Raw genomic sequence first — 12,960 nt, forward strand, 5'->3', positions numbered from 1 at the left:
TAGAAAAAACTGAAGCAGAAACTCCCAGGTGTGAAATTCCAGGTCTCCAGGCAGTTTTATTATTCTGTAACCAGCTGCTGCTACCTGAGCTAGGTAAGTATTAGATGTATTAGGATGTATTAGAAACACCCGGCTAGCTCATATGCGGATTACAGTGTCCCATTGTCGGCTTCAGATCCAGTAAGTGCTGGTTGGGGGCTAAAAATCTGCGTTTTTAACAACTTTCCAGGTGATTCTGGGCTGGGTAATCTGAGGCTTCTACCTGGTGAAAGCTGGCCTAGGCTTGTCTTTGGCAAAAATGGAGATTTATGATAATGCATTTCTGGGTCCCTGTTCTCTCCCTCCTCCAAACATACTTAACCCCAGGGTGAGTGTGTCTTGCTTGAGACGTTAGTGTTATTTCCATAACTGTGTACTTTTTGGGCTATTTTTTGAATGACTGCTAAAAAGTCCTTTTTTTTTTCTTTCTTCCAAGACAGAGTCTCGCTCTGTCGCCCAGGCTGGACTGCAGTGGTGCGATCTCGGCTCACTATAAACTCCACCTTCTGGGTTCAAGCGATTCTCCTGCCTCAGCCTCCCGAGTAGCTGGGACTACAGGCACACACCACAATGCCTGGCTAATTTTTGTATTTTTAGTAGAGATAGGGTTTCACCATGTTGACCAAGCTGTCTCAAACTCCTGACCCTCAAGTGATCCTCCCTCCTTGGCCTCCCAAAGTGCTGGGATTACAGGCGTGAGCCACTGTGCTCAGCCTAAAAAGTACTTTTTAAAAATAGGCTTTACTTAGTTACAAGAAAAATATCAATAGCGTATTCACACATATGGCTTTGAAGAGTAGAACCATCCGTTTGACCTATTTGTCTGCCTGGTCTACAGACTCTTACTTTTCCCTGAAACTGGTTATTCCCACACTTAATTCTACTTCTAAATTTCTACCTCATAGATTCCTTAACTACTTGCCTTGCCTGTACATGTTCAGACAGCATAGGGGCAACCTGGAGTGGGAGACAGGCAACCATAAGCCAGTGGTTTTCTGGGTTTAGGTCACTGAATCTCTCCAGTCATTGTTGGAAATTTAACCATCAAACCCAGGCCCTGCCTTCTACCTTCCAGACCAGAATTCCACCTGAGTGGCCCTGTCTTCTGTTCATTCTCCATATGACTTGCAGGGATTAAATCAGAACATAATCCTATTTATTATCTAATGGCGATTTTTAAGATCCTATAATTTTTATTACCATATTCTATGTCATATTTGAATGTTCTGAAGTACTTGAGTTCAGAGGCTTAGGAAATATACAGGGATACTATTTGGAAGAGATATAGACACCTAATGAAACTCAAAGGTAAGTTCTATAAAAACAATAAAAAAATGCCTCTCCTTTGGTGTCAGATAAAATGCTCAGTAGCTTGCAGGCCACACGCACAGCTAAAATAATTTTTCCATTTCCACCTACGGCAACAAAGAAAAAGCAATAGCTATTTCAACCAGAAATAGTCTCCACGGTGACACAGACCCACTCAGCATGTGGCTGCAGCCCTTCACCCTGCCTTGCTCTCATTTCTTGTTTATAGCCAGAGTGTTGATAAAGTCAGCAGGATGTAGTCATCAGCCAAGGGTCAGAGAGCCTATACAGTAACTTCTGTGCAGTGTGTATAAAAGGTCTTTGTCCTGCCTTATTCTGGAAATGAAGTTAAGCAATGTGGATGGTGACATCTGAATTACAATTATGGCAAAATTGTAAGTCAGAAGAGCCCTGCAAGAATCGTAAATTATCTTTGCTGAAGCTTTTTTCTTTTCTTTGTTTTGAGAGGGAATCTTGCTCTGCCGCCAGGCTGGAGTGCAGTGGCATGATCTCAGCTCACTGTAACCTCCGACTCCCTGGTTCAAGCGATTCTCCTGCTTCAGCCTCCCGAGTAGCTGGGATTACAGGCACGTGGCACCACGCCCAGCTAATTTTTGTGTTTTTAGTACAAAGTTTCACCATGTTGGCAAGGCTGGTCTTGAACTCCTGGCCTCCTGATCTGCCTGCCTCAGCCTCCCAAAGTGCTGGGATTACAGCCTTGAGCCACCGTGCCCGGCCAGCTGAAACATTTTCAGTGCAATTGCTCAGTCTTGCCCTTTCTCTGTCCCAATCTCTATTATGTATATACAGTCCCAAGAGCTAACATTCACCCAGACTACCTGAGCCTGTCCTCCTACCGTTCATCTTCAAGGTTTCCAGGCCCTGGGCCCCTCAGCATTCTCCCTCCTCACTCCTGCTGTGGCTCCACTCATTTCTCCCAACTCCTTGAGCCCTATGGCTGGCTATTTTGGGGACACAGTAACCCAGAATTCAATTTCCATCTGCTTCCACTACCTGCTTCCAAATGGCTGCCTTGCCTTCTGCACTTCTGGGGTCTAACTCCAGGAGGGCCCCCCACTGCTGGCCGGAAGTCCTTCTATTCATCCCTTTCATTTCCTCTTCCTAATAGAGACAGCTTAAAACCTCTTCCGTGCTTCTAGATCCTCAAATCCACCTCTTTCCCTTCTTGGCAACTAAGCTCAGGTCCTACATTACAGAAAAACTTGAGACCGCATCGCATGCCTGAGCTCCCTCAACCTCCCTCTTCATAAAATCCTTTTGCATCGTATCATTCTCTCTTTCTCAACTTATGTTTCTGAGACTGAAAATGGTTCTTGATCAAAGATGAAATTCTCTGCCTGTCCTGGCCATGCTGCCACTAACACGTGTTCCTACCTTTCTTTGCATTTCATTTTATTTTATTATTTTATTTTATTTTTGAGACAGAGTTTCCCTCTGTTACCCAGGCTGGAGTGCAATGGTGTGATCTCGGCTCACTGCAACCTCTGCTTCCCAAGTTCAAGCGATTCTCCTGCCTCAGCCTCCCAAGTAGCTGGGATTGATTACAGGATCCCACCACCATGTACGGCTAATTTTTGTAGTTTTAGTAGAGATGGGGTTTCGCCATGTTGGCCAGGGTGGTCTCAAACTCCTGGCCTCAGGTGATCCGCCTTCCTTGGCCTCCCAAATTGTTGGGATCACAGGCGTGAGCCGCCACGCCTGGCCTTTTCTTTGCATTTTAGATCTTTCTTCTCCAGTGGCTCTTTCCTCTCGCTTCATAAGTGTACTGAAGAAATACTAGCTTGCTATGGAGTTACGTATTTTTCATTCCTGTTACGTAATTTCACGTATCATTTGGGTCTCCCTGTCTCTAACTAGACTTTACTCTCTCTGGCCTTAGGTGTGGAGGCAACCAAAAGAGCCAAAATCTTGGCTTTGAATTTCAAAGGCAAAGGTCCAAATGTAAGACACAGAGATTTGTAAGAAAGCAGGATGTTTCAAGAGTGAGTTTTCCAGCCTGTTAGGAGATAGGTTTCCTTAGCCATGGACGGAGAAGGGTCATAAAGGACAGCAGTGAGGCGAGAGTCTGCCGAGGGTATACGAAGACGACGGCAGACACTGACGGTGGGCCCGGCAGTCATTCCCACCCCCTTCTTCCTTGTTGGCAGAATCCACTTTGTGCCATAAACGCTGAAAATAACAGATGCTTGCGTTCCCAGCCTCCAGTGCCACCAGAAGGGTGGAGAAGGCCTTTGAGGGCTTTTACAAAGATTTCTTTCTCTGATAAAAAAAAGAGAGATGAGGCTGGGCGTGGTGGCTCATGCCTGTAACCCCAGCATTTTGGGAGGCTGAGGTGAGTGGATTACTTGAGGTCAGGAGATCGAGACCGTCCTGGCCAACATGGTGAAACCCTGTCTCTACTAAAAATACAAAAATTAGCTGGGCATGGTGGTGGAAGCCTGTAATCCCCGTTACTCGGGAGGCTGAGGCAGGAGAATTGCTTGAACCCGGGAGGCTGAGGTTACAGTGAGCCGAGATCGCACCACTGCACTCCAGTCTGGGAGACAGAGTGAGACTCCGTCTCAAATAGAAAAAAAAAAAAAAAAGAGAGAGAGAGACGAGGAGGAATATCCCCCTCTCCCACCAGATTTGGGAGATTTTGTGCTGCAGCAGCCTTACTGCCGAGGAGGAAGGTGGGGAGTCCAAGTTCTTATGGGCATTGTGGAGATGCTAAATCAACCACGGAACCACCCACCTTTGGATCCCTTGATATATAACAAGGTGTGTTATTGTTTAAGCCACCCTTATGCAGTTACATGGGGCTGAAAACATCCTATACCCCTTCTTGGAAAAACATGCCATTCTCAGGCATTGGCGGGGAGGTGGTAGAACTTCCAGATAGGCTGGGGAAATTGAGCCGTAAGGGGACCTTTGTCTCATTTCACAGTAAATGTCTTGCTTGGTGGTCCATTATGCAGAGCTCCCCTCTACCACATAGTAAGGGAATGGTAAGAAAGAAATGGTTGTTTGGCTTGTTAGAAAAGGCATGAGACTCCACAGATCTCACGTTTCCTTAGAATGGAATGGGTGAGTAGCCAAACTTTTCCTCTCCAGAGCAACAGGAAAGTCAAGGAGAAAAAGTCAGACCTGTAGGGGCTTTGGTGTGGAGGAGAGGACAGAGTGGTGGCTGCCACCCACACTCATGGGTGTGGAGGTCTGACGAGCTCTGAGGTACAGACAAAAGAGGTACATCCCAACAAGGACAGATGGGGCCTGATACCTCTTACCATCCCTGATGCTACCCAACCTGTCCTTCCAAACATGGATGCAACCCCAAGAAAAAAATGAGGAAGGGAAACTCTGAATTGCCTGAGAAAAGCCTGAATTGATGTTTACCTTGAACTGAGTAAAATCAAACTCCCTAACAATGGGTGTAATAGGGGCTTGGACCAGAAAGTTAATTTAGTTATAGAAAAGTGAAAATTTATTCTTTTATATATTAAATACTTGAATATGTGTACAAAAATCTATCTTAAAGCAAAACAAAACATAAAACCCATCTTATCTTGATCCTGCTCTCTTCCAAAGCTCTCCATCCTCTTTCATTCCTTCACCATTAAACTTTTTAAGAGAATTATCTATGCTTGGGGCCTCCGCCTCTGTGAAATCTACTTGTTCATTAACCCCTTCTCATCTGACATCTGGTGCTATGCAAACCTGCTATCCAACAGGTCCATTATTCAGAAGTCATTTATTGAACATACACTTTGAATTGTCATTTTTTTTCTTTTTCTGATTTGGAAAAGCCAGTTTGATTAATGAATAAGGAGCCTCACACATGTTCCACTGACCCTTCAGTTGAATCCAAACCCAACCCACCCTTTTTGCCCTCACACCAGCTTAACCTCCTGGTTTGTGAGCACCAAATAGGTTCAAGACTCCAGGGTCATGTTTAATTCTGTTTTCCTTTTCCCCATCCAACCCACTTCAGGAGTGTTGGCTTTTGGGTCTACTGCAGATGGTTGTTGTGAAAGACAAATGAACCAGGTCTCTGTGGTTTTTAACTAGAAGTGTGCTTCAGAATCACCTGTGTTAAAACAAATAAAGGCTAAACACAATTAAAAAAAAGGACACCCCTAAGTCCTACTCCAGGTGGACTGAATCAGAATGTGGAACCTGATCAGAATATTCTCTCCCTCATCGTGCTCTGTGAACTGACCAGAGAGGACTCCTGCATTGTTCTCTGGCAGTTTTCTGTCTGCCTAGCCACATGGGAGCTGGTGGACAGGCAGACAGGAGCCTTGCTCCTCAGTCTTCTCAGCATCCAGCCCGGGGCTGATTGGGTTGAATGTGCATCTCCAAATGCATCAAATTGATTGTATCTTTGTATTTTTATTTTATTTTATTTTTCTAAGACAGGGTCTCATTCTGTCGCCCAGGCTGGAGTGCAGTGGTATGATCTCAGCTCACTGCAGCCTTCACCTCTCGGCCTCAAGTGATCCTCCCCCTCAGCCTACTGAGTAGCTGAGACCACAGGCATGCACCACCAGCCTGGCTAATTTTTGTTTTATTTTTTCTAGAGACAGGGTCTCACTATGTTGCCCAGACTTGTCTCAAACTCTTGGGCTCAAGCCATCCACCTGCCTAGACCTCTCAAAGTGCTAGGATTACAGGTGTGAACCCGGCCCTTTTTTCTTCTTTTAAAAACTAGGGACAGGGTCTTGCTCTTTCACCCAGGCTGGAGTGCAGTGGTGCAATCATAGTTTACTGCGGACTTGAACTCCCGGGCTAAAGTGATTCTCCCACTTTGGCCTCCCAAAGTGTTGGGATTACAGGCTTAAGCCACCACGCCTGGGCGAAATGGATTGTCTCTTTAAGAAGTATCTAGCCTGCCAGGTAATTTAGGACACGTGTTTGAGCCATTTGATCCTTCACATGATGGATCTGGTGGTGGAGATGGGGGTTTCTAATGTACCACTGTCCCCTAATATATTAGGTTGGTGCAAAAGTAATGGCAGAATAATCCAATAATCCATCAGAAATTGGTTTTTGGACTTCGAGAAGATGTATACAACATCATTCTGAACTGACAGCCTCAGTTCAGAGCCCTCCTGAACCACAATGGCTTGTGAGGCACAAGACGCTGGCTCACTCGTTCGGCCTGGTCCACTTACTTACTCTAGCGTCCATCCCTAGTCAGTGGCGGGCTGTGGTTGGCTATGGTCATGTATCAGTTGCTCGTCCAGAGGACGTCCAATCAGTTAGTTGGCCATTCATTCATTCATTCATGCAGGCATCCAGTTATAAAGACATCCATTCACCCACTTTACAAAATCTGCTGAGAGCCTACTACGTGCTGGGAACTATTTTCACATCGGAGACAAAACAGAGGGTGACATGAAGAACACGGCCCACTTGGAGCCTACGGAGATGGGGTTGAGCGGTTTCGCAGGAGAGCTCCTGCCCCGGAGGATTAATGCCCAGCACCTGGCTCGTCCTCCCCCACACCCCTAGCTCTTCTCCTGCTTTGCTCCTTCCACCTGGGGCTGAGCATGGGGTCCCAACCCAGCTGGTGAGAAGCTCGAGGTAGGGATGAAGCGGCGAATGGAAAAGGTGACACGAAAACAAGGATGTAGCGGGAACGTTGTAGGAAAGGTGTCGTGGAGAGGCGACACTAGCGTGGCCGGGAGCGTGTTTCCAACTTGCTGCGAGCATCCTCTTTGGGGGAGGGGCAGGAAAGGAAAGGAGGGGAGGGGGACGGACGCGGCGAGGCGAGGAGGGGGAGATCCAGCCTCCGGGCGCCGCAGCTCGGCCGCTGTGCCCGGGAGGCTGGGCTCTTGGGACGCCGGCAGCGGCCGCAGGGCTGGCGGCTGCCGGGCGCGGGGCGGCGCGGCGGGGGCGCGCGGCAGGAGGGGCTGTGCGCGGCGCGGCCCCCGAGCGCACCCGGCCTGCCGAGGAGCGCGCGCCCGGCCGGGCTCGGCGCTGGTTCCCCGAGCCTGGGCGGCCGCCGGGCAGCCCCTTCGTCGGACCATGGCGACTGACAGTGAGTGCGCTCCGGCCGCGGAGGCCAGGGGTGGGGGGAGGCCGCGGTGCCCAGGGTGGGAAGTTCTCCGATTTCAGACGCTGCCTTTGTGCTGGCTCGCGGTAGCAGCGGCCGGGTCCCCCTCCGCTCATCACCCTTGGCTGCCTGGCGGGGCTTGAAAGGGCAGGTGGCCCTGGCGGCGCGCCCCGCGAGGGATGTGGCAGAAGGGCGTGCGCCCGACGCCGAGGCGGAGGGACCCTCGATGCCGTGTGGCAGCGGGGCCTGGCATCGCAGCCCTTCGCGGGCACTGCCCCCAGGCCCAGAGCCAGCCTTCAGCGAGCCGGGCAAACGAAGGCACTGCGCGTTTTTGGCGCTGTGAGTTCAAGGTTCGCCTCGAGTTCTGGGTCGGGTTTGTGCGTCTGCCTTCTGGGGATCAGGGTGGCTTGCAGGGCTCGGCTGCCCGGTGGCCCATGGGCTGTATTCACAGCGGGCAGCACAAGGCCGGCTGGAGACCGCATCTGGTTACCATGGTCAGTGGGTGGGAGGAGTGCCTGGAGACATTAGGTTGAAACTCTGAATGGAAGCGTTGGAAGGCGCTGGGTTGGCCTGCTTTTGGCATCTTGGCACCGCTGCTCTTATGGCTCAGTGCCTTTGGAAATTGGAATCCCGTCTATGAAAACTGGTTAAGTTAGTTGCATTTGAAGCCAGATACGTATTAGTGAAGCTTCAAAGGGAGTTCAGAGTAAAACCAAGTCACACCTGCCGTACCTAGCATCCAAAGTCCCTAGCACAGGTTTGGCACATGTTACGGGCTTCATTAGATGAGTGAATGGGGCTGGATGTGATGGCTCAGGTCTGTAATCCCAGCACTTTGGGAGGCCGAGGCGGGAGGATCACCTGAGCCCAGGAATGCGAGGTTGCTGTGAGCTATGACCCTGCCATTGCACTCCAGTCTGGGCCACAGAGGAAAAAAACAAAAATCGAATGGTGTGCTGGCTACAGAGGCCCTTTGGAAGGTATTTTTTTTTGAGAGGTGAGGAGGAAAAGAGATGGGAAAATGAGATGTCAAAATTTCTGCAATAATTTATTATCTTTCTTGTAAACAATTATCCCAGCCAAGAACACAGCTTTAGGATAATGTGGAGAGCTTGAGTTTTTGTAGTCAAACAGACCTGTATTTTATCTCTCTAGAATTCACTAGCAGTGGGACCATGGCACTGTCCTCAGTTTCTCTAAATTAGGACAAGGCTGTCATTCATAGCTCTTACAAGCGATGGGCACACAGGTGGCCTTCAGTAAATGGTGGTTGTCCTCTCCCTGCTGTTTTGCCATCATCTGATATGTGTGGGGATACCAACATGCTCTCCTCCTTTTTAAAGAGAAAAATGTTGATCAGGTGTTTCCAGTAAAATCAGCTAATTTGGGCCAAATTTACCTTTCCTCAGCTCTGTTCATTTATACAAAGTGTGATTCGGTTCGTGTGTGTGTGTGTGTGTGTGTGTGTGTTTGGAAAAAAAATTATGGTTGAGGCTTAACAAAGTAAGACTCAACAAAGAAGGAGATCATGAGATTTGGCCTTATTGTGTTATTCATGAAAAACAAAGGCAAAGGGGTTCAAGGTATCTACCGGCAACTGTGCATCACACACATGCAGTGGGACACTGTTCTGCTATTTATTTTCTTATGTTTTGGTTAAGATGATACATTTAGTACCCTAAAAAAATAAACTGAGATGCTTCCATACCAATTTATTTAGATTGACGTTTCTTCTACTTCCTTATATGGCATACTCAACTGTACTGAAGAATCAAACTTTTGCCCGTTGATTTTGTTTATGAAAAAATTATGATGATATTTGACCATCTCAGCTCTTGAGCAGTTTTTTAGGCTCAATCTTACGTTCTTTCTTAGCTGAGATGGAGCTAGAAATCTGAAAGGTTTCCAAACTGTGGAGAAACATTATTTTCTCTTTGTTCTTGTTCAAAAGTAATGTGAGAGGCTTACTATGTGTCCCTACTATCAAAAGGGAGAGAAGGAAAGTATTCTCAGTGTCTTGAAAAATGTCCCACAAAGCTTGACCACGTTTGCAACCCGAAGTCCCACAACCTTCTGTTAGCATGGAGATGATTCTGAAAATGTAGAGCCCAGGGCTTCTCCCAGATATAGAGTTCTTTAGTTAGCTCTGGTTCTTAGTCCTAGTTGCATATTAGAATTACCCCAGAGAGCTTTAAAAAAGACCCTGACATCAGTATTTTTAAAAAGGAGGTCTTAAACTTTAACATGCATCAGAGTTGCCCAGAGGGCTTATTCAAACAGATCGCTGGACTTCACTCCCAGAGTTCCTGATTCAGTAAGTCTGGGGTGCATCCTGAGAATTCACATTTCTAACAAGTTCCAGTGATACAGGAACTACTGTTCCTCTGTCCTCCTTACCTCTGCAGGTGAGGAAGTGACAGGTGAGAGGCAGGTAGGAACAGAGTGATGATCACTTCTTTAGCAGTCCTGTCTTGTCACCATGCAGTGACTACATGACCTGGATAAGATAAATCAAACCTGGGCACAATATTGCCTTAGGGCTATAGCTGACTGCTTCCCTCAACCCCCATTTTTCTCCCCCACAAAATTTCCCCTTGAGGGAAAAATTGGTTCTAAAACCAGGCAAAATCCAAGTGTTCTATTCCAGTCATTTCTGGAGAGAATCCAGAAAGACCTTCTATATGAATGTAGCATGTAAATTATATAAAATATGGAGATATTTTTAAAATATTTGCCTGGAAACTTATAATGTTCACAAAAAAGAACATAGCCAATAGAAAATGCTCTTATATCTAGATAGCATGCTGTCTAAGGGCAGATTCCAGAGGAGAAAAGGAGAACTCGAGAGCTTCAACTTGGTTTTCAGTAAGTTATCATGAAATCGTGAGGAAATTTGAGATCCTAGTCTGTTATATAAAGTGGTGGTACTTGGGTACTGAACTATTTCATGATTTCCTCAGTGACAAGTATTCCAGATAATATTTTGTTTCCAGAACACAAAAGTAGTGAAGCACTACTTTTCTTTTTTTATTCCACTTATGGCATATGTTGCATTATTAGTACTTCCTTTTATAGGTGTTTAGTTTTGAAGTCACTTTAGTCTGTTTGTAAGAATTTCTTAGGAACAGCCAGGCATGTTTAGGTAATGTTGGAAACATCTAACTCTATCATACCCCAGAAATCTTAGCAGTTTTCAGGTGGATGTGTCTTTGGGGCTGTGACAGATGAACATTTGGTATTGTAAAAGGAGACATCTGTCCCCATTTGGGTGCTCCTGGTTTCCTGGCTGATCTTGTGTCATTTTTGCCTGTTGCATCACAGGCTGATGTTCCTGCCCTGCAGTTGGTCTCCACCAGCAGCCACTTTTTCCCTTCTTCTTTCTTGTTGGCAACCTGCAGTTTCCTTTCTCCCCATCCTGTCTATTCCATCAGCAATTTCCACTCAGTGCTCAGTCCTGGAAGAGGGTGGGTGGGGGTCGGGGATCAAATATAAGCCCTCAACAAGTCCACCTTAGAAACTAGTGCTAAACAGTGACTTGAGATGTTCAGGATTTCAGATGCTTAGACTTTAAAAGAAAATTGCTTCACTTTAGCTGAAAATGGACAGAAAATCTTGAGTTAAATGATTTCTAACCCTAGTCATTATTAAAAAGTTTATAAATGATGCCAACTAAAAAATATAGATGAAGAGTTAGCAAATTACTACTTTGAAACCATCATAGCAATAATTAATTCAAGCAAGATTCATCCATGGATGCTGAACTGTTGTGTGAAAATTTTAAGAGGAACAGAATTATTTACATTGTTAAAGAATTTCCCCCAGGGCAACCCATTTCTTTAGGATCCCTCTCTGCTGCAGAGAGCTCTTCTTTCTTTCTTAGTTAAGAACTTCCACTCTTGGCCGGGCGCGGTGGTTCACGCCTGTAATCCCAGAACTTTGGGAGGCCGAGGCGGGTGGATCACGAGGTCAGGAGTTTGAGACCAGCCTGATCAACATGGTGAAACCCCATCTCTACTAAAAATACAAAAATTAGCAGGGTGTGGTGGCACTCATCTGTAATCCCAGCTACTTGGGAGGCTGAGGCAGGAGAATCACTTGAATCTGGGAGGTGGAGGTTGCAGTGAGCCGAGATTGCCTCACCTCACTCCAGCCTGGGTGACAGAGTGAGACTCTGTCTCAAAAAAAAAAAAAAAACAAAACAGCATTTAGATATTATTAATGTTATAGAATAGCAGAGTTCTGAGGAATGTACTGATTTGACATATATGGGCTGTGCACTTGTTTTAAGTTTGAAAAGCTGACTAAGCCTGGGTAACTATAAACAGTGTAGAAGAAAAGGTCTGTGAACCTGCTTGTTCTTGTTTTGTTTTCTAAACTGCTCCTCCTGTTTTTAAACCAAGAATTAAATTCTAGAAGAAAACATAAAGATGGTTATGGTGGCAATATTCTCAACTGATTTACCCAGTTGATGTTATCTTATTGAAACATTCTAAGAGTAAATCAGCATAAATAATTCCATACTGTTTGAATAGAATTCCTGTGTTTTCATTTCACCATGGCATCTTTGAGTGGGTAAACCCAGTGAAGCTTTTTCTTGACCAACCTGAGTTTCTAAATGAATGTAAAATTTGGTCTTTATGTTTTATAAAAGAAATAAGACAGATATCTTGGGAGGAATAAACCTTCCCTTTTCCTGAGTATAGTAAATTTGGATGACATTTGTCCTTTTAGGTCAGTAGAATATTATGTATTCATTAACTATTATTTAGCATTATGAATGATAAGATGCCTATTATGCCATTTAACAATTGTCTGTATATTAAGATGATAATCAAACTCACTGACAGTGCTTTCTAGTAGATTAGAGAGGTATCTGAAGCGCATATTACAAAAAAAATTTTATGCACAGCTGTCATCCTTCCATTAAGAATTATACGTATCTGATTTTAGGTAGTTTAAATTTACAGATGGATATTACCCCTTTAGAATAAAATTTTCTTATTGTGAGAATATAATATTCTTCTTGCTTCTAATTTTAGGAATATAATAAGTCACATTCTATAATTTTACTCACAATGGAGCAAAGATTGAGAGACATAAAATGATTTTACCCACCCTGCATGAAAATGCCCCTGGTTTATATACTTAATTCAAAAGTGCACCATAAACATAATCTACCAATTACAAGTAGGTTTTCAATTGGCTTAGCTCAATAGAAATTGCAAAAGATTGACGAACTGAGTGTGGTATGGTGGAAGAGAGCACAGGCCTGGTTCCAGAGGTGCCTGGGTTGTGAACTCTGGCCCTGCCACTCAAAGGCTGGGTAATAGGTAAATTGTTTAACTTCCCAGAGGCTTTGGCTTATTCCACTCTGAGGAATTATAAGGAGTAAAGGAGATGGAACAGAGTTGCTGGCACAACATATGCATTAATAAATGTCTGTCCCTTTACCTGCTACAAGATCCTTCCCGTGGCGTGTACCTCCCCATAGGGTGTACCTCATATTATGAGAACAATCTGACTCTCAGAAACAGGGTGCCTAGTCATTGATTCCA

General features: G+C 45.5%; 1 protein-coding gene across 5 annotated transcripts in view; it reads left to right on the forward strand.

Moving 5' to 3' along the window:
• The first annotated feature begins 6,755 nt into the window (after positions 1-6,755).
• SYT16 (synaptotagmin 16) overlaps positions 6,756-12,960 on the forward strand; it is a 311,747-nt gene continuing 305,542 nt past the window's right edge. For 2 of the 5 annotated variants that reach the window (XM_030811791.1, XM_030811800.1), the window contains exon 1: positions 7,289-7,390. In XM_030811791.1, coding sequence (XP_030667651.1) covers positions 7,378-7,390 — 13 coding nt within the window. In that variant the 5' untranslated portion in view covers positions 7,289-7,377. Of the gene's footprint in view, positions 6,934-7,282; positions 7,391-12,960 lie in introns of those variants that run through there. The other 3 variants (XM_030811810.1, XM_030811769.1, XM_030811764.1) reach the window with 3 other exon arrangements.

The sequence above is a fragment of the Nomascus leucogenys genome, chromosome 1a, assembly GCF_006542625.1.
Source record: "Nomascus leucogenys isolate Asia chromosome 1a, Asia_NLE_v1, whole genome shotgun sequence".
Classification (NCBI taxonomy): domain Eukaryota; kingdom Metazoa; phylum Chordata; class Mammalia; order Primates; family Hylobatidae; genus Nomascus; species Nomascus leucogenys.